This window comes from Macaca nemestrina, chromosome 2 (genome assembly GCF_043159975.1).
Source record: "Macaca nemestrina isolate mMacNem1 chromosome 2, mMacNem.hap1, whole genome shotgun sequence".
Classification (NCBI taxonomy): Eukaryota; Metazoa; Chordata; class Mammalia; order Primates; family Cercopithecidae; genus Macaca; species Macaca nemestrina.
Genome location: NC_092126.1, coordinates 79879388 through 79901483, shown reverse-complemented (window position 1 = coordinate 79901483; position 22096 = coordinate 79879388). Strand labels below are relative to the sequence as shown.

At 34.5% G+C, this 22096-nt stretch overlaps 1 protein-coding gene across 8 annotated transcripts in view; it reads left to right on the top strand.

Annotated features, from left to right (window-relative positions):
* LOC105466210 (zinc finger B-box domain containing) overlaps positions 1 to 22096 on the top strand; it is a 141380-nt gene that overhangs the window by 43105 nt on the left and 76179 nt on the right. For all 8 annotated transcript variants that reach the window (XM_071091200.1, XM_011715247.2, XM_011715253.2 and 5 more), the window contains 3 exons: positions 9678 to 9836; positions 15369 to 15540; positions 19308 to 19428. In XM_071091200.1, coding sequence (XP_070947301.1) covers positions 9678 to 9836; positions 15369 to 15540; positions 19308 to 19428 — 452 coding nt within the window. The remainder of the gene's footprint in view (positions 1 to 9677; positions 9837 to 15368; positions 15541 to 19307; positions 19429 to 22096) is intronic.

The window sequence follows — 22096 nt, the reverse complement described above, 5'->3', positions numbered from 1 at the left end:
CATATGGTAACTCCATTTTTAATTGTTTGAGGAAATGCCAGACTGTTTTTCAAAGTGGCTGCAGCATATTGCATTCCAATCAGCCATGTACAAGAGTTCTGATTTCTCTACTTCCAAGCCACCACTTGTTATTATCTGACTTTTTGGTCTAGCATCCTAGTAATGTGAAGCAGTAGCACATCATGGTTTGGTTTGCATTTTGATGGCTAACGATGTTGAACATCTTTTCATGTACTTGGTGGCCATTTGTATATCTTCCTGGGATAAATTTTGACAAGAATTTTTAGAAAACCTAGATGTGGGATTGTTCAGTAGCCTGCACTTTAATGAAGTTATATCTGTGGTAATTACTTTTAGATGCCAGTTCTAAGAAAAGCTAGGGAAGGGGAAATAAAGATAATTGAAAGAGGTAGGGAGAATGGAAAGTAGAGTTAATGAAGAGTTAGGAGAATGTAAGTGGCTTAGTGAGTATATTACAGCAACAAATGACAGAGCAACCGACACAGTAGAGAGGGTAGCCGCAGTACAGGGTCTTAAACCAGAGATGACATGAATCAACCTTAAAGGGAGAGGTGGGTGTTTCTGTGATGTTTATGCTGAAGAAATTTTGAAAGATCATATTTATATATGCAAGTTCAGAAGCTTGCAGGGCTACTATGAAAATCACATTAAATGCCAACAATTATAAAAGTATTCTGCTCATAGAAGGTGCTCCATACATTAGGTTTTATCAGTCAGGATACAGTATTAGTAGGAATTCAACCCCATTCCTATACTATCTACATTTAAAGCCCAGAAAAGAATGTAATATTAATGATGAGTCCAAAGGATTCACGAAAAGATTAATTTTGTGTTGAGGGCTGTTTTCTTTTTTTTATTACAGCTCTATTAAGGTATAATTAATAGACAAAAACTGCACATCTTTAATGTACACAATTTGATGGGTTTGGACATGTGCATATACTCATTATATCACCAGAATAATGGTGATACATACATCCATCACCTCCAAAAGTTTCCTGTGTCCCTTGCTGTTTTTTTTTTTTTTTGGTAAAAACACTTACCATGGACAAGGAAGGTATTACGATAATTGAAATAAGGAAGTTACAGAAGGACAAATATTACATAACTCTGCTTATATGAGGTATTTTAAACAGTCAAATTTATAGAAGCAGAAATTAGAATAGTGGTAGTTAGTGGGTAGGGGAAATAGATATTGTTCAATGGGTACAAGGTTAAAGTTAGCAATATAAATGAGTTCTAGGTACGTGTTGTACAACATAGTACCTATAGTTAATAATACAGATGTATGTATGTAGGGGTGTTTTTAAAAGCATTATAGTTATACATATTTTGGATATGTGTAGGCTTTTGTATTTAAAAACCCCATGCAGTTAAAGTTTTAGAGCTCAATGTATCAGAGTATATATAAAAATACAGTCTTCCAATTTATTCACACATAGAAGATAATAGACTCTCAATTTTGGAGGGGACCATAAACATCACTAGTCTAACCCACTGTCTGAACCTTTAGTCAATCATATTAATGCAGAATATTTGAGGGGCTTTTATAATTGGCAGGTGCTACCTACGTTATCGCATGAATTTTTTCATGGAACCTGACAAATTTTTACAGTAGTTTATTGGCTATATGTTATGTTCATGGGTCTTTATGGGATACCAGTTATCTAATTGTCATATAACAGCAATACTATGTTTAGAAACCAAATATAACAAATTATTGATTGCTACTTGTTAGTAAGTTTATTCTGCTATACCTAAAAATGTTATTCATTTCATTGCATATGAAATTTCTTCCTTATGTAGTTCAAATAAGCTCATGATTTTTTCATGGAATTCGACAAATTTTACAGTAATTTTGCTTGCTATAATATACGTTATGTTCATTGGTCTTTATGGGATACTAATTATCTAATTGTGATATAACAGCAATACTGTATTTAAAAACCAAATATAACAAATTATTTATTGCTATTTTTTAGTAAATTTATTCTGTCATGCCTAAAAATGTTATTCATTTCATTGCATATACAATTTCTTCCTTATGTAGCTCAAATATGAATAATTGCTGAAAGCAGTTAACTCATCTGGATGCAATATACTTGTAATATTAATTGAAAACAATTGCCAGTACTTTCTAAGATAATTAATATAGTGCATAATTATATGGCATCAAAACTGCAAATAGAAAGCAAAATTACAGGTGTGAGTTTCTTATGTTATTTTCTTGTTGCTATTCTGTCTCACTTCTGAGGTTGCTTTCTAAGTAGAATTTTGTAATATAATAAAAATTGAAAGGTACAGTTATTAAAATCAAAATCCAATGTTGTTATGTTTCCTGAGACCAGGTGCTTTAAACTTTTTTGACAATATGTTACTTTTTCAGCTATTACATTTATATGTTGTCTTATTTTAAAATATTTTAACTGGATTAGATATGTTTTATTTCATTATTTTTGTGTCATTTTATAAAGTACTAAATAAGAGTCCAGATTGAATCCAGATTTCATGTTATTTTATAAAGTACTAGATGTTGAGTCCAGTTTTATTTAATCTATCTTTTAAATAATAAGGTGCATTCATAAACAGGAGCATGTGTCCAGGTCCTTGTTTTTTTTGCCACTCTGTGGGTCAGGGAGGAGTAATAATACATAAATCTTTAATTAATAAAACCAGATAGAAATCAGACCTTTAGAGGAAAGGTTAATCTAAGAGTCTTTTAAGTACTAAAGTAATACTTACATGATGTTGGAATAAGCAGTAAATTTCAGCCACATGAATTTCACATTTGCAGGATTTGATTTCTGTCTAGCTTGTAATAAGTAGTTTTTTATACCCTTGATATTTCTGTACCACTACTCATGCAAATACCATATCTGTATTGCATAGTGCAATGTATTCCATGTAATGTGTAAATAGAAATATCCTGGCAAAATAATCTGTACAGGTTTCTTTGGATAAATAAACCTTAGCAAATGTTTTGATGACTTCTAATAACAGAGTTGTTTTACTACAAATTAAAGCATAATTTTTTAGTATACATGTGTTGCTGCCACAACACGATATATGATTCCTGATGGATGAAGCTGGAAGCCATCATTCTCAGCGAACTAACACAGGAACAGAAAACCAATCAACTCTCACTCATAAGTGGGAGTTGAACAATGAGAATACGTGGACACGGTGAGGGAAACAACACACACCAGAGCCTTTCGACGCATGAGAGGCGAGGGGAGGACAAACATTAGGACAAGTACCTAATGCATGCAGGGCTTAAAACCTAGATAATGGATTGATAGGTGCAGCAAACCACCATGGCACACGTACACCAATGTAACAAACCTGCACATTCTGCACATGTATCCCGAAACTTAAAAACAAAACAAAACAAAACAAAACAAAATAAACATTTCTCATTTGGAAAATTGCCCACCTAATTAACAGGGCTTGAGGGAAGATTAGGGCTAGGAGAAGGCCACTCAAATCCTATGGTGCTTTGTAACCAAAACCCAAACAAAAGCAGTTAACAAATCCTAGTTAAAATACTAATGCATACTTCTTGAGGGTTTGTTCTTCCTTCTTGGTGTTGTAGTTCCTAGTAGTAATTCACTTCTAAGAGAGATTATTTTTACCAAAATGGACAATCTAAATCAAGATACAGCCTCCTTTATTTATCTGATGCTTTAAAGTCAGAGGTGTCTTTACAGCTTCTTTGTGCTCATAGTTTTTCTAGATGGCTTAACTTAGTTAAATGCAGGGTTGTTGAAGTCCCTAAAACAGTCAGATCTTACATGAAAGGGAGGCACTTTTATATATTTTTCAGGTTTTTTTCTTAACAGTTTTCATATATTGTTAAGATTTTGGCTTTAGTTGTAAGAAAGCTTGCCCTTGATTGCTTCAAAACAATAATAAGTTGGGGAGAAAACCCTTAAGAATCAATAACACTCTGGAGTTATACTGGCATCATTGCCCTATTTACCAACTACATATAAGGTAATTCACATCAAAGAAATCAGAACAAATTGTATTTGGGAAAATATTCTTGATATGAAAAGGAAGTGTTTTCTCAAAAGCCAGGCCAAAAAAAGATTTATATAACATATATAACAATTTCAAAATTCCCATTAGTCCATAACTTGATCATCCTGAAATAATTTTGTAAATAAAGCCTTCCAAGTTCCAATCATATTGAACAATCACTGTAACCAATGAGTTTATGTTACTTGAGTGCTGCTATAACACAATTTTTTCTCTCTGTGTCTATATGTGTGTTTCTGTCTCTACCTGTATATCACTTTGTCTAACAAACTCAGATGAAATAACAGAACTCTTCTGCAGAGTTTAGAGTTTTCAGTTTTTAATTCAAGGCTGTGGTTACAATAAATCTCTTCTAAAATTTTGTGACTGGAAAATCAATGCGAGTTAACAATAGGAAAGGAGACATCCTCACTCTTTTCCCCCTCAAACTTGCAAAGTAATATAGGTCTAAACTGTGTGTAAACTTTTTTTTTTTTTTTTTTTTTGATCTGGAACTTCTGGATCACTTAAGGAGACAGGGCTATGTCAACATGATTATTAATATTTATTGCTGGACAGCCAGAGTTTTGGATGATGATGGTAGTTAGAGTTTTGAAGCACTGACTCTACATAAAGTATATCATTTTTCTAACTAAACTAAAACTTTTATTCTTGGACTTTAACTTCCACAAGGTGCCATCCATTCCAAAATGCTATAAAATATCAACCCTCTTTACTTTGATTAATGATACATTGTCAGAGTGATGAATTCTTCTAGAGTGTAATTTGAAAGATAATATCATTCTAGGTGGGAAAAAAGTTTAGGTGAGAATTTAGAACAGTTACCAGATGAAATCCTACCATCATACAGTGTAGTGAAGGATGTGGGGGAATCTGGAAATGCTAGCAGTAAATCACATCTTTTGGCTCTAGTTTAGCTTCTATCCTATAGTGAGATACATGATTTACTCTGTGCCTTGAAGGTTGTTTTGGTTTGATTTTAAAACATTTTTAGCATGTAGAGCAGTTGCACAGGTAATTTTATACATTTTCAATTTCTTCCTCCTCTTATTGTTACCTATTAGTACTTCACATTTAAATTTTTATACGTAGAAAATGGAAAGAAAACTATCTGTGGTTTGAGTTTTAACATTCGAAAATATTTTATTAATATATGGTACAGTGTTATGATACTTAATATGTATAGTTGTCTACGACAAATATTTTCTAAAAATAACCTTCATATTCTTATTCATTGGTTGTTACTCAAAATGATTATTGTTATATTATTATGTGAAAGGTAGTGTGCTTTCTGTTCTAAATCTAGATATGTTCTTTTAAGAAAAAACAAAATTTACAGGATATGTCCATTTAAGAAAAGACAAAGGTTATAGGATAAAAACTATTAACAGTAGTCCCTCTGGGGAGTAATATTTTGCTATACACCAGATTTGTATCAAATTCTGGCAGGTATTTAGATTGACTCGTGATCTGAGTCTGACAATGTCCTAGATAAACTCTTTTTTTCTGAGATGGAGTCTCACTCTGTCACCCAGGATGGAGTGCGGTGGCACAATCTTGGCTCACTGCAACCTCCACCTCCCCAGTTCAAGCGACTCTCCTGCCTCAGCCTCCCGAATAGATGAGACTACAGGCATGTAGCACCATGTTCAGCTAATTTTTTGTATTTTTAGTAGGGATGGGGGTTTCACCATTTTAGCCAGGCTGGTCTTGAACACCTAACCTCAAGTGATCCTCCCACCTCGGCCTCACAAAGTGTTGGGATTACAGGCATGAGCTACTGTGCCCAGCTTAGATAAGCTTTTATCAGCTCATGTCAATATAATTAAACTATAGTTATATTGATTCTTTAGCAATAAATGAACTTCAAATTTTAATCTGTGTTCTAATCCTCATTGTTTTAGATACCTCTCACATTTTCCCTGCAGTGCAAAAACTGTGACTTAGCCCAAGTCACACAGCTTGTTATGTGGTGGCCAAGTCTGGGTTGAAATTAAGTCTGTTGAGTTCCAAAACCACAAACCCATGCTCATAGATATAAAATAAAATGTACTCTATGTTAGTGGGACCTATTTTCAGCAGACAAAGTATGCTTGAAAATAGGAGGAACCTCCATTTCTTAAATTTTTTATATGGTATGACTATGATTTATTTCTATATACTTGATCAAATATAAAAATAGGCAAAAATAAGTTAAAAACAAAGAAACAAACAAAACTAAATCCCTTAATCCTTGCATATGCAATTGAATACAGAATTAGAGTTTTGTGAATTTTTAAAGCAAGGAACAATGTTCAAATCTGTTAGAGACAAAATTTAATATTTTCAGTTTCAGGAAATCAAAGGTAAAACACATTTTCTGTATCTCAAAGACTAACATAAATCTAGTAGGGAAAAGGCTTAATTAAGCTAGAATAGATAATTTGACACTATTTCAAGTTATGACATTTTGTAGCTGTTGGACTTTGGCCTAAGCTTTCTGAACTTGAAATTCCTTGTCTATGTAATGGGATCATAATATCTGTTCTCTTTCCTTGTATGAATGTTCTAAGATTAAGAAAAGTAAGGTATATATACACAGCCTTACAATGGAGAAAAGTAATGTTTAAGTGTATGATGTTCTAGAAAAGAAAGTTTCCATTTATTTGCTTTGTATTGATTTCAGTTATATACTAAATTAGCAGAACTTTAAGATATTCAGATATTGAATTCTATTTTATCAGTTACCTGTGATGTTTATCTTATTTTTTAGCATAAAAAATTTGGGTTTTTTCACTGTTTCTGATTCTCTTAATATGTTACCTAAAAATGTTGTAACAATTATTGTAATATTGATAGCAGGATACATTTTAGGACAGAAATAATCTTTGTTTTGTGTTATTTAAACACATATTTGAATTATAATTCTATATAAAATTAATCCTATAGTTTTTGATATTTTAAAAACATAAAATGAAAACCAAACATGTAACTAACTGCCTCTGAAATGTACAGAGCTTTATTCTAGGACATTTAAAATCAGGCTTAGGTTGGATTATTCTGTTTTAAAAATGTTGGTAAAACTACAGATGTTTCTGAAAGAGTGAAGCATTACCATCGGCTTGAATTTCTTTTAAAAATAAAAGTAGTATATAGGCCTGTGTAGGTTTTCTGAGAATCATTGGGAAAATTTGGAGCAGATTCCTCAGGTTTGCATACAGACAGCAATAAATATGCATAGGTCACAATCGTCATTTTTCATAGATATTTTATGAATTCACTATGAAATAACACTAGTTAATTTGATGTTCACTGATATATTCCAGAATCAAACTGCAATGAATCTTAATAGATTTACAAAAGGTCGTAACTGAAAAAGTTTCAATGTAATGTTAGCTATCTAAATTGGCAACTAGATGAAAATTTAAAAATAGAAGCATTTTCATGGCAGAGTACAAAATAATTATATCTGATCCCTGCTAAATTTTTCTTGTTTGGAGGATATTTGCTAAGAAATAAGAGCTACTTACTGTCTTCCTCATGCCAAGTTCTCATAGAGCATCTGACGATTTTGAATCTTCCCCTTGGAGTTTAATTCAAACTCAGATGGGATCCTAAATCCTGCAGTCCCTAGGCAGACTCTGGTAGTTTCTGATAGAAAACCCTTCAGAGAATGGAGCCTTTCCCAAATTTGCCAGTTGTCAGTCACTCTGACAGCACGTGGAAAGTTTTTCTTTAAATCCCTTTTCTATATTACTTATTTCAATTCTGTAGCTCTTCTCCCTCCCTGACACCTTATTTTTACCATATGCTATTTTTCCAGGAACTGTAGTGGCCATAAAATCATTAAAATATATATGCTTTTTCCTTTTGTGAGCTTATGTGGTATGATGAAATGTGAGATCAATATAGTTAGGACTGGTAGAGATCTATGCAGGGTATGAAGAGGGTAAACAGGGTAAATAGCGTGTACAGTTGGTGGGGTGGGGGGGTGGAGCGGTGTACAGGGAAGGGTTCCTAGACTTGTAGAAGTAATGGTGTGAATACAGAAGGAGAAGCAAAAGCCTGCCAGGTAAAGATGATGGTAGAGGAGAGAGAGCCTTTCTAGTAAGTGAACCTCCTGAGCAAGGCACAAAATGACAAATGACTTGGAGTTTATTAAGAACTACAGAGAGAAGTGCTTCCTGATGTGTCCTTTTGGATAGCAAATGCTTTCTAAAGACGTTTTATCATCAAGGAGTACTCATTACTGCTTATTCACTTTGCTACTAGATTAGCTATATTTAGTTCTTTAGTTATGATGTGCACAAAATATTACATCTATTTATTAGGGGTGTGCATAGTGGAAAGTTTATGAGTCTTATACACACCTGAGGTCACTTCCTACTTCTGCCACCCACTCACCACTGTGACCAAGGGCAAGTTATTTAAACTCTCTGAGCTTTAGTTTCTTTCTTTCTTTCTTTCCTTCTTTCTTCTTTCTTTCTCTCTCTCTTTCTTTCTTTCTTTCTTTCTTTCTTTTCTTTCTTTCTTTCTTTCTTTCTTTCTTTCTTTCTTTCTTTCTTTCTCTCTCTCTCTCTCTTTCTTTCTTTCTTTCTTTCTTTCTTTCTTTCTCTTTCTTTTCTTTCTTTCTTTCTTTCTTTCTTTCTTTCTTTCTTTCTTTCTTTCTTTCTCTCTCTCTCTCTCTCTCTCTTTCTTTCTTTCTTTCTTTCTTTCTCTCTCTCTCTCTCTCTCTCTTTCTTTCTTTCTTTCTTTCTTTCTTTCTTTCTTTCTTTCTTTCTTTCTTTCTTTCTTTCTTTCTTTCTTTCTTTCTTTCTCTCTCTCTCTCTCTCTCTCTCCTTCCTTCCTTCCTTCCTTCCTTCTTTCCCTTCCTTCCTCCCTCCCACCCTCCCTCCCATCCTCCCTCCCTCCCTCCCTCCCTCCCTCCCTCCCTCCCTCCCTCCCTCCCTCCCTTCCTTCCTTCCTTCCTTCCTTCCTTCCTTCCTTCCTTCCTTCCTTCCTTCCTTCCTTCTCTTCCTTCTTTCCTTTTTTTTTTTGTGAGATGGAGTGTCATTCTGTTGCCAAGGCTGGAGCACAGTGGCGTGATCTCAGCTCACTGCAACCTCTGCCTCCCGGGTTCAAGCGATTCTCCTGTCTCAGCCTCCCGAGTAGCAGAGAGTACAGGCACACACCACCATGCCTGGCTAATTACTATGTTTTTAGTAGAGATGTGGTTTCACCATGTTGTTCAGGCTGTCCTGGAACTCCTGACCTCCAAATGATCCACCCGCCTCAACCTCCCGAAGTGCTGGGGTTACAGGAGCGAGCTACCACGCCCGGCCTGAGCTTAATTCCTAAAACAGTTTTCTTAATTCCTAAAACAGATAAAAATAGTTATGTTTTAGAATTGCCTTGATGGTTAAGTGATATATTGTTTTTAAGATGGTTTGAATTGTATGAGCCCAAACTAGTTCCCTCAGTAGATGGCAGCTGTCACTGTTATACTGGTTGATACAAATGCCAATTTGTCTTTTTAAAGATTAAATTGAATTTATTTAATTCTGGGAGTCATAGAATAACACAAATATGAGTTAATGTATATAAATTATTTAGTTTAATGTATGAGGCTCTTTATTTATATTTTGTTACTTTTTTAATAGGCAAAATCTCAAATAGTATTCAGTGTATTGGATGTTGCCCATCAGTTTATAAAGGATGTTAATCCAGATGAACCCAAAGAGGAGAATAATTCTACAAAGGAAACCAGTAAAATTCAGCATAAACCCAAATCTTTATTTCTCCAGAGGAGCAGCTCTGAGGTAAACTGAGGAAAATATAGTAGACATTTTCTGATATACGTAATTATGGCAAGTGCCATTCATGTACTTAAGCTACAGAATTTTGCTGATAATTTCATCACATTATTATTTCATATGGATTTGTTCTTTATTAACCAAATACATCTTGACTATAAAAATCTTTTCAAGAAGATTGGTTTGATTCCACTGAATACTAGTCTTTTTGATGAATGATATTTTGACCATATGTCTTTCTGGACATTTTCATCTATGTCAGGAATTGGATGAGTATTTGCGGAAAACATTTTTTAAAAAACCACAATGCAATCTAACAATTTTATATTAGTCAGGACTTCATTCAGAGAAGCTAAAAATATAAAACCTTGCCAAGAGTTTTAAGTGACAGGCAATTTCACAGTTATTTAAAACTAGATTTATACCAAATTCTGGCAGTTATTTAGATTGACTACTGATCTGACAATGTGCTAGATAAACTTTTATCAACTCATGCCTATATATTTATAATAGGCGTATTGATTCTTTAGCAAGAAATGAACTTCAAATTTTGATCTGTGTTATAATCCTCATTCTTTTAGATGCCAGTCACTTTTTCCCTGCAGTTCAAAAATTGTAACTTAGCTGAAGTCATGCTGCTTGTTATGTGTTGACCAAGTCTGGGTTGAAGTTAAATCTGTTGTGTTCCAAACCCATGCTCATAGACGTAAAAGAAAATGTGTTCTATGCTAGTAGGACCTATTTTCAACAGAGGAAGTGTGCTTGAATTTTTCAGGAGTGTCAGCGTATTTGTGTGGATTTCACTTTCTAATAGACCCGTCAAGGATGTTTTGTGAAGAATCACTGCCTCCTAATTATAACAATAACGTACTGAAGACCAGACACTGCCATAAATATTTTACACATTATCTCCTTTTGTTTTTTCTTAATTATTCCACTTTTTCAAATGAGAGAATAGTGGCAAGGAATAGTTTTTATAAATTGCCAAAGGTAGAATTGATAATGGAACTTAGATTTCAGCCCAGACCTTCTGACTCCAAATTTCCTGCGTTTAACCATTATCCAGAGACTGTGGCTTTAAAAGTTTCTTCTTCATGCCTGCCTGCCTTTTCATCTAATTTATCCTATCAAAAATAAATCAGTAGCTAACTTTCATTGAACACCTTATGCTAGGCATTGTACTTAATGCTTTACTTGCCTTAAGCAATAATCACAATAACCATGTAAGGTTTGTGCTATTACCCCAATTTAACAGATGAGAGAGAGGTTAAGTAACTAGCCTTACTGGAAAGTGATAGTGTAGCCTCCTCTGTGTTATTTATTAATCTTTACACTAGATGTTTTTCTTGTCTTCATAGGTGACTATGTATGCTGTATACATTGTCTGCCTCATTGTCTTAACTTAAAAACCATTAATTCAATTATTTTATCCAGGAGTGTATATTAAAATCAACTGGAGAAACAGTAAAGAAATACATATGATTAAGTTCAGCATCTCCGTGGGTGGGGTTCAGACGTCTGTGTGTGTGTGTGTGTGTGCGCGCGTGTGTGTTTAACAACTCCTCAGTGATCCTGGTGAGTGTTCTTGTTGGGAGTCACTGTTATAGATGACAGAGTACACAGTGAAGAGATAACCCCTTCATAGACTTAGTGTTCCTCTGTGCCAAAGAACAATGCTTCTCAAACTTTAATAAGCATCGTAAGAATTGGAGATTGTTAAAAACTTGCATTCCTGGGTCTGTCACCAAATTTGGATTTTTTTTTTTAGATATTTACCTCTGGGTTAGGGCTCAGGAGTCTGATTTTTAATTTAATGGCTAGAAGAATCAAATGGTACCAACGCCTGATGCCTCTCTTATGGGCTTCTTAATGGATCAAAGCCAATGGCACATCCTTGGAAAGAGGTACAGTTCACGAAAGAGCTTACATCTTATGAGCTGAAACCTGGGTTTAAAATAATGATGCTGTTTTTCTTATAGCATTGTAACATTGGGCAAGTTCCTTACCTCTTTTGATCTTCTGTTTTCTGTTTTGGAAAGTGGGGATATTAAAAACACATCATTGTACAGGGATATCATGTACTTAGAGGGTAATGAACGTACAGCATTGAATTTCTATGTGCATCTTCAAATGTCTTTTAGAATTGGGCAAGGTCATATTGGACTCTGAGTGGACGTGATATATGACAGTTTTGAGCTGAAACGTTTAAGAGCTAATGTACAACCCTCCAGCTTTTTCTACCCTGCCACAGCTATGTGGAAGCTAATATTCCAGTGGCACAACTCCAAGATGCAAATGTCTGACATCTCTGATTCATTGCTTGGAAGGAAGCTTCCCTGGAGAGCTGCTGAAATTGCTGCATATTGAAATAATTTTATATTAAGTCACTGAGTTTTCAGTGCTTGTTCATTAGTGTAGCATATATACATAGACACACTGACATATTGCTTACTGGATACCAATAAGTACCTTCTCACAAATACTCCTAAGAGTCTATCTTCAAACTAAATTTATCCCCTCTTCCAAAACCTATCAATGTTATTGTTGAAGGTGCCCTACCTAGCTTTCCAAGCCAATGAAGGCAGTTATTGTCTGTTGTGTTTTCACTTCCTCCTCTGCACATCCAATTAGTTACTGTATTAGTCTTCTCAGGCTGCCATAACAAAATACCTCCAACTGAGTGGTTTAAACAAGAGAAATTTATTTTCTACAGTTCTGTAGTCTAGAAGTCCCAGATAAAGGTGCTGGCAATATTGGCAATATTGATTTCTGGTGAGGTTTTACTTCCTGGCTTGTAGGTGGCTGCCTTCTTGCTGTGTTCTTATATGGCTTTTCTTCTGTATGCACATGCATACAGAAAGGAGAGAGAGAGAGAGAGAGAGAGAGAGAGAGAGAGAGAGAGAGAAAGAGAAAGAAGAGATATATGATGCCTCTTCATATTTATTTATTTATTTATTTGAGACAGGGTCTTGCTCTGTTGCCCAGGCTAGAGTGCAGTGGTGTGAATTCAGCTCACTGCAACCTCCTCCCATGCTCAAATATTCCTCCCACCTCAGCCTCCTGTGTAGCTGGGACCACAAGTGCACACCACCACGTCCAACTATCTCCCTCTTCTTAACAGGATACCCAGTCCTATTAGATTAAGGCTTCAACTTCATGATCTCATTTGACCTCAATTACCTCCTTATAGGCCCTATCTCAAAATGTAGTCACATTGAGGGTTTGAGCTTCAACATATGAATTTGCGGAGGGAGATGCAATTCAGTCCATAATAGTTACCATGTCCCATATAGGCTACCAGCTAAAAACTCTTGAATGTTTGGTCATTTATTCTATCCTTATTGCTTTTTCGGATACTGCAATTTTTTTCTTTATTAAAGGATTATAAATGGAAAGTACATTTCATTCTCTTCCCTTCTAGGAGTCAGGCAATCCTTCTGGTTTTGTATGTATGTATTTTTTACACAAATGTTAATATGTTTGCTCTGCAAACATGTTTTTTTTTTTCACTTAACAATGTAGTTTTTATATCCATGTAAGTACAATATAGAACCTTCTCATTCTATGTAGTGACTGTAAGTACTCCATTTACTAGATGTGAAAAGACTTTTAAAAATCTATCTTTCACCGATCAGCATTTACGCTGTTTCAATCTTTTGCTAGTATATGCTAAAATATAAAGTATAATTTTGAATAATGTGGTTTTTCATAGATATATCAGTATGATAAAATCCTGAAACTCCTACATAAAAAATTATGCATTTGTAATGTTGGAATGTTGGTCAATGTGGGTAAATGTCTGTACCATTTTGATTGGTTTCCTTGCAGCCAAACACTATTTCCTAATTTCCCTCTCTTTGCCGCATTGGTATATGGGACTTTACAATGATTTTACATGTCCAATGGGTTTAAGCTCCTCTGTGCAGCAGGCAGAGCCCTTTATATTCTTTCCGCACTTCCCTTTCTACCCTTTATATTTTCTCATTCTTTACTTTCTGCTATATCAATGCAAACTGCTTATAGTTCCATGCCACCAATGCTGTTTGACTCCCATGTCCTAGCATACATATCATTTCCTTTCTCTGGAATGCTGCCCTTGGCACTTTTTGCTTATGGAATTCTTGTTTTACCTTTCAAAATCCGATTCAGACATCATTTCCCCTGAGTTTTACCTGCTTCTTACACCGTTTTCTGTTGTGGACTTATTAACCTGTGTTTCTGTGGCCAACAGTTAGCATAGTGTCTAGTGTCTGACAGGTCCTCAGATACTTTTTGCTCAAATTTGAAATTTTTATATACATCTTTAGCAAAATACCCTGAATTGTACTCTAACAAACTGCCTGTTTATTTTTCAATTGTGGGCTGAATATAGAGATTTATACTCTCATGTCTTAAAAGATACACATGAATATTTAGCAATTTGATCAGTGTAGGTAATCCACATTTGATAATTCAGCCACTGGTGTGGGTTTTATTTTGCTTGGGTTTCCTAATGTGGCTGTTCTCTTTGATTCAGTGTATAGCTTCCAAATACTACCTTTATTTTCTTGTGTACTTGGACTGGATTTATATTTTGTACTGAATTCATCTCTCCACAGTCATCGTTAATCTGAGGAGCATGCATTGTATTACATGCATCGATGAACTTCTTCATTCATTCCACTAACTTTTAATGAGCACCTACTTTGTGCCAGGCACTGCTCTTGGCACTAAGAAAAAAGACAAAATCCCCAACTTCATTATATACTAATGGGTAAAGACAGGCAATAAATAAACATAGAACAAAGTCACATGGGAGTAAGTAATGGGAAGAAAAATAAAACAGTTAAGGAATTATTAAATGGTGGAAAGGGGGCCTATTAATTTTAGAATTGGTAGTGAAGAACTTTCTAAGTAGGTGATATTTGAGCATTTCACTGAGTCAACGAAATGAGGGAATGGCTATGTAAAGATATGGAGAAGGTTCATTCCAGGCATTGGGTATAGCTAGTACAAGGCCCTGAAGAGGAAATGTGCTTGATGGGTTCTCAGAACTGCCAGAGTGTGAGACTAACTGGTGCAGGGTGAATGAAAGGAGAATGGAAGGAGTAAAGTAAAAGGCAAGGAAGTGCAAGGTTGTGTAGGGCAGTATAGGTCCTGGTAGAAACTTAGGGTTCCTGTTTTTTTTTTTTTTTTTTTTTTAAATCTGAGAAGGTTGTGAGGAGTAGGAGATTGGGGACATAAGGAGAATGTATACAAGACAATTGCATCTTTACAGAGAGAACACCGGTGAACAGCATAAGGTCATCTGTTCTGTAGGCTCTCATCTTCATAATTTCTGAAGAGACCATTTATAATTGCCAATAGAGTTTTAAAGAACAGAGTAAAGCATATAAATAAGCACAACTTAAAAATATTCTAAGTTTGAAAAGTCTGATTTGTAATGACTAATAATTAGTTCTACCTGTATTTTAAAACGCAGAAATTTTTTATTAAAATAATTTTTGTGGGTGAATGCAGAAAATTTAGTAAAGCATGCCTATATATGCTTTTGATTAGGTAGAAATTACAACGACAAAAAGAGCAGAATGTACAAAACCAAGAGAGAGTCTATTGTGTGAAGGGTCATTCAATGAAGAAGCTTCTGCACAGTCCTTTCAGGAAGTGTTAAGTCAATGGAGAACCAGAAATCATGATGACAAGAAACAGAATTTACACGCAGCAGAAAAAGGTATGGCTTTTCTTTTCTTTTCTTTTCTTTTTTTTTTTGAGACAGAGTCTCACTTTGTTGCCCAGGCTGGAGCGCGGTGGCGTGATCTTGGCTTACTGCAACCTCCGCCTTCCAGGTTCAAACAATTCTCCTGCCTCAGCCTTCTGAATAGCTGGGATTACAGGTGTGTGGCACCATGCCGGGCATTTTTGCATTTTTAGTAGAGACGGGGTTTTGCCACGTTGGGCAGGCTGGTCTCGAGTTCCTGACCTCCTGACCCGCCTGCCTAGGCCTCCAAAAGTGCTGGGATTACAGACATGAGCCACTGGGCCCAGCCGGTATGGATATTTTTATAACACAAATGTTTTAAAATGAAGCTGACTTTAGTTTATTTACCTCCATTCTCTGTGAATATAAATGTGATGTTCCAAATCTATAAACACTGGGAAAGCAGTTTGCTGTAACTCCTCAAAGGAGCATCACTGTGTGATCATTGGTGAGTGGTTTAATATTCATCGGCCCTGAACTGGGCACTAGGGGGATTTGCATTTGTTTTCTATGTAAATTCAGACTGTCAAATGAATGGATAATTGGATTCTTTCAGTTCTTCTTCTAGTAGAAATTTTTGCCAGGACAACTATCGCTTTTTTTGAGCAGTAATTGTAACACATAAAACGGGAGAGTCTGTGAGATAAAGAAGAAATTTTTTTTTTTTAGAATATTTGACTTAAAAATGCAATTTCAAGGACCACTATGAACTTCAGGGGGAGAATTGATTTGTGTTCTCATTGTTTTTGTTTCTTTTTGAACTGCTTTTTGTTCTTTAATTTTTTTAAAACAGTTTCACTCCTACATTCTAGACATTGATGATCTGGATGACTGAACAGTATCTTTAAGTTTCCCAGTATGTCTTGAGGAAAACCACAAGTTTTTGAAGTATTCAATTTATTATTTTTATTACTCAGAATCTTGTAGTGTCTTCCATTTGCTTTTTATTTAATATAAAATGTTAGATAATAAATTTCAATCATGTATCTTACTTGCCAATTTTTCTATTTTTATTTCATTCTTTTTTTTTTTTTTTTTTTTTTTTTTTTTGAGACGGAGTATCGCTCTGTCACCCAGGCTGGAGTGCAGTGGTCGGATCTCAGCTCACTGCAAGCTCTGCCTCCCGGGTTTACGCCATTCTCCTGCCTCAGCCTCCCAAGTAGCTGGGACTACAGGCGCCCGCCACTTCGCCCGGCTAATTTTTTGTATTTTTTAGTAGAGACGGGGTTTCACCGTGTTAGGCAGGATGGTCTCGATCTCCTGACCTCGTGATCGGCCCGTCTCGGCCTCCCAAAGTGCTGGGATTACAGGCTTGAGCCACCGCGCCCGGCTTTTATTTCATTCTTTTCCAGCAGAGAAACTCTGCTGATTATTACTCTTTTATTACACCGTGTAATTTCTAATCTCAAAGTATCACACATCACCTTCTAATTATAATTGAACTTTTAAATAAATTTTATTCAAGTATTTTTCTACATTTCTTTATTACACATCAATTTCACTGATATTTTCAAGACATTATTTGTATGGTCTCTTCTTAGTAGTTTATATCTCAGTATACACCTCATTTTTCATTGACTGTGTTATTTTATGTGCTTTATACTTACTACTTCACGCATTTTTTTACTTGTCAACCCTGAAAAGTACTAATTATTCTATAGGAATACCTCTTTGTCTACTTTGAAAGCCATAGTATTTAAAATAATACTGTACCGAGTTGAAAAGTCACCAGATCAGAAGTGCAACTCTTTTAAAATTTGTTCTCCATAATGGAAATAACCGTATGATAAAATAATGAATGCTTATTTTAAAAGACTTGCTTATAACAGAAAGTTACCAAGAAGAAAATGAAAACAGCTCAGTCTCATCATATAGAGAAAATCCATGTTAACATTTTGGTACGTGTTTTTCAATAAACATAGTTGTGTACACACACATGCTCACACAAAAACTGAGGTAACACTAAATACTATTAGTTAACTTGCATTTTCACTGAGATTCTGTAATGGGCAACTGGCCATCTAATAGAGATATACGCAATCATTTGTAACTCTTGTAGAGTATTCCATATGGCATGATTTAATCAGGCATTTATTGATGAATATTTTATTTCTAATTCCCAGTATTATAAAAGATACTATGATAGGCATCTTAGCTATTTGTGCACTTACAGCGTTACCTTAAAATAAATTTCTAAATACAGAAATGTTGTCTCAGTCACTTGTTTTATAAAATTTTAATGAATATTGTCAAACTGTCCTCCAAAAAGATTACTGTGTTGGTTGTACTCTCACTGGTAGGGTGTGGACATGACTATTTTCCCATATTTTCTAGTTCTTTAACTTTAGCCAGTTTGGTTGACAATAAATTATTATCATTATAGCTGGCTTTTTTACCATTATTTGTGAAATAGACACTATTGACTATTTTTTGTCACTACCTTTTGAGCTAATATTTTAAATACACCATATAGCTAAAGAGTCTCCTCCCAGCAAATATTATTAATTCACTTGCCTGTAGGTCTAGTTATCAACTTATTCACAAGCAAAGTAATCCAGGTCACCTCCCATCTTTATTTCTCGGGAATGTGCCATTGGTAAGGGAGAAAAGTGAATCACGGGCCAACTGCTTTATCTTCTTCCTCCTCCATCATCCTTCTATGTTTAGAGTTTATATCTCAAACACAGTAGCTCTTCTCCAACATCTAGACAGAAAAAACAAAGAATTATTTTTTTCTTTTTTTCCCTTTTAGCTCTGCTCTCAAGAAGTCTTGTTTCAAAATGAAAAGGGGAACTAATAGTGGAGGCATTTCTTTTCTCTCATGACTTGCTCATGTCCTTAAGTGCTCTTTCAGTTCAAGGGATTCTAATCAGTGTTTTTCCAAACTTTTTCCAATTGCTTTCCTCAACACTGCTCTACTCTTTGGGAAGAATAGAAGTGGGATTTCTTACTTTATTTTTGTTTTAATTTGTTTCCGTTGCTGGCCTGTGGCTGTTTCTGGAAGTTAATCATTAAAGTCTACAGTATGAGGCCGGGACATCCTGTAGTCTTACTTTATAAAAAAATGTTTTTCCCATCTCTATTTCCCTTGATTCTCCTACATTTTTTTCCCCTTGTGATGTTCAGTTTGGAGACAGGAGTGATATGTGGGAGGGTGGAGAGACTAGTGATCCTGGATTTACACTGCTTTATTTCCCAGATATCTTCATCAGTTTTAAATATCTCTGAATAGTAATTTTAATTTAGTAGTGCTTCAGAAATATCTTAAACATCTGGAAGTAAATTACCACATAGATATAAATTTGTGAAGAAAATTGTCTCCTCCAGATGTCATTATGAGTTATTTATTTCCCATTTCTCATAATGTGTAAATATTATTTTCAGTGGCTATAATACTTTATATATCTGTGTGTTATACCTTTATATATGTGTTTATATAATGTACAATGAATGTTTGTATTTATAATTTTTATTTAAAAGAATGAGTTGCTTTAACAAACCTTCTGAATCATAAGATCCCTTCATTTCAAGAGATTGTTGAAGAAAACTATGTATCCAGTCACTTAATAAACTACCGATATTTAATACTTGTACATTATTTAAACCTTAATCTATTGATTGTATAGGTAAATATTAAAGCATATATGCCTCACAGATGATGAGTTCTACATCTTGAGAGAAGATATGGTAATTTGTAAACTTGCTTGTATTAATTATGCACATTGTGTTTATTTTTACAGACTCACTGGAAGAATGTGAAGTGCAGACTAATCTGAAAATTTGGAGAGAACCACTTAATATTGAAATTAAAGAAGATATTCTATCCTATATGGAAAAATTATGGCTTAAAAAACACAGGAGGTATTTTCTGGAATTGTAATACTATTAGGAAATATGAAAGTTATTTATGTTTCTTTCTTGTATGACATGCCTTCCTATAGCAATTTTATATGTATATTTCATCTTTGCATACATAATTTTAAAGCAAGATTAAATCCCTGTGAAGTTGCTGTTCCAATAAGAATTTTAATTCTATTTATATATATGATGCATCATTAATTTAGATTTTTCCTTGATAAATGGAAATATGTATATGAGGAAAAGGCACAAATGCAGAAAATAATTTAAGAATAATAACAAAAATAATGTGATAAATGAAAGATTACTTAGAGAAGACACCAGTTTTTTCCATTAGCATTAACATTTGAGACTATAATTTTCAGAATCTAGTTTTAAATTAATTAAACCTTTTTCTAATTGTATTAATAATAATTAAATATACTTTATTCAAAGACATGTCACCAGATACAATCATCTAGAAATTTTGGCAAAATACGGGTTATTTTTTCGTAGATCTGAAGTGAGGCCTGAGATTCTGTATTTCTGAATTTCTAATAGTTCCCAGGTGATAATGGTTGGATGAGGGTGGTCTTTTTTTGAGGTGCAAGGTGGTGGAGGAGCTCCCTAGAATTTGCTTGATAAGTGGTCATCACACCCTTCCTTCACCTTCAGTTATGCAAAACCATCTCCTGAGGTGGCCCATTCCATCTGTGAAAGAGATATTCATTGAACTGTAATCTGTTTCCAGCTCATTTCTAAACTTGGCTCTAATTCTACCTATTAAGCCCACACAGGTAAAATCTAATTTCTCTTCTCCATGGTGTCTCTTCAGATTTTTTAAATCAACCCTCATGTTTTCCGTAAAGCGTCTGCTAGATAGGTTAATACCTGCACCACCACTCACCTTCAACTGTTTTCAATGTGCTAGATTTTTTTATTTTGGATAATTTTGAAAAGAAGATATACAGATGGGTTTCAAAATAACACAAAGAATTCCTAAATAACATTCACTCAGCATTCTCTAATGGTAACATCTTACATAAACATAGTGCATATCAAAACCAGAAAATTGACATAGGGACAATATTATTGACAACTGTACATTTTAATTTAATTTTATCATCAGTGTTTTCACTATTATCCTTACCACGTTCCAGGATCGAGTCCAGGATTACACATTTTTTTTTTTTTTTTGTCATATCGCCTTATCCATTACAGTTCTTCAGTCTTTCCCTGCCTTTCATGACCTTAACACTTTTGAAGAGTACTTGCCAGTGTTTCATAGAATGTACTAAATTTGGGCCTGTCTGATGTTTTTTCATAATTAGATTGAGGTTATACACTGTGAGGAAAAATACCACGGAGAATATGTGTCCTTCTCAGTGCGTGACATTCTGGGATCATGATGTCAATATATCTTATTACAGATGATGTTAACCTTGATCACATAGTTAAGGTGGTGCTAAGTTTCTCCACTGTAAAATCACTACTTCACCTTTATAATTGATAAATATTTTACAGGAGATATATTGAGATGATACATCAACGCTGTTTTCCCTTAAACTTTCACTTCCTAATTTTAGAATTTGTGAGTGAATTTTGCCTGCAGCAGTTAGTACTGTCCTGCTCTATTGCTGATATTCTATTTCATTTTTTCCTTCTAAATTTATTAGTTGGAATTCTTAAAAGAAGTGTTCCTTCACCCACTTTTATTTATTTATTCTTTATTTATGTGAACTCATGAATATTTATTTTATTTTGGGGATTGATTTCTAATATTATTGTTATTTATCTTGCAACTCAAATTATTTCTGCTTTGGCCATTGTGGACTCTCTCGGGTTGACTCTTCCATCCTTTTGACTTGTTGTCATTTTTTTTTTAGTTAGTTTGCTTTGAACATCTCTTTTTTTCCGGAACTCAAGATGTATTTTCTCTTCCCCAGCCAAGGAATTGTTTTTCCAAAAAATACTGATTCCCTTTATTGGGGAATTGTGTTCAGAAACAAAGATCTGGACTCCAGGTGTGGTCATTACTATTCTGGTACTTCTAGGCCTTCTCAGAGGAAGAAACAAGGAAGTACACACACACACACATATACACACACAAATCCACATACACACATATAAATTTTTTCTGTATCTATCCATCTGGATATCTATTAAAGTAACATGCATTCACACTCAGGCATTCCGAATCCAAACCAGCATCACATGGTTCATTTCCATTCTCCCTTTGCTTATTTGACAAATTTCTTTCACCTACAGTGAGAAACTTGGCTTTCATTATCTATAATATATTTATCAATTAACCCTAAATATATATATATATATGTATTCATACTTACAGTAGTTTCAGAATCACTAATATCACTGAGAGAAATGAGGGACAATTAGTTTCAAAATTATTAATAATATCACTGAAATAAATGAATTTTCCACCTAGACTAGAGTCTTTTTGTGTCATGCTTTCTGTCTGTAGCCTATGGTATCTAGGCCAAACTATGTTTTGCTCATCACTTTGGCCACAGTGCTCATTTCTTTCTCACCTCCTTTAAGGTTGGTATGACTTTCATTGGGTTCTGCCCGTACCTCACTGATTTTTAAAATTTAAATAAACTTGTGGTGTACAGTTCTATGGGTTTTTACCACTGCATAAAGTAGTGTGTCTACCGCAGTACCCCCACCCCCG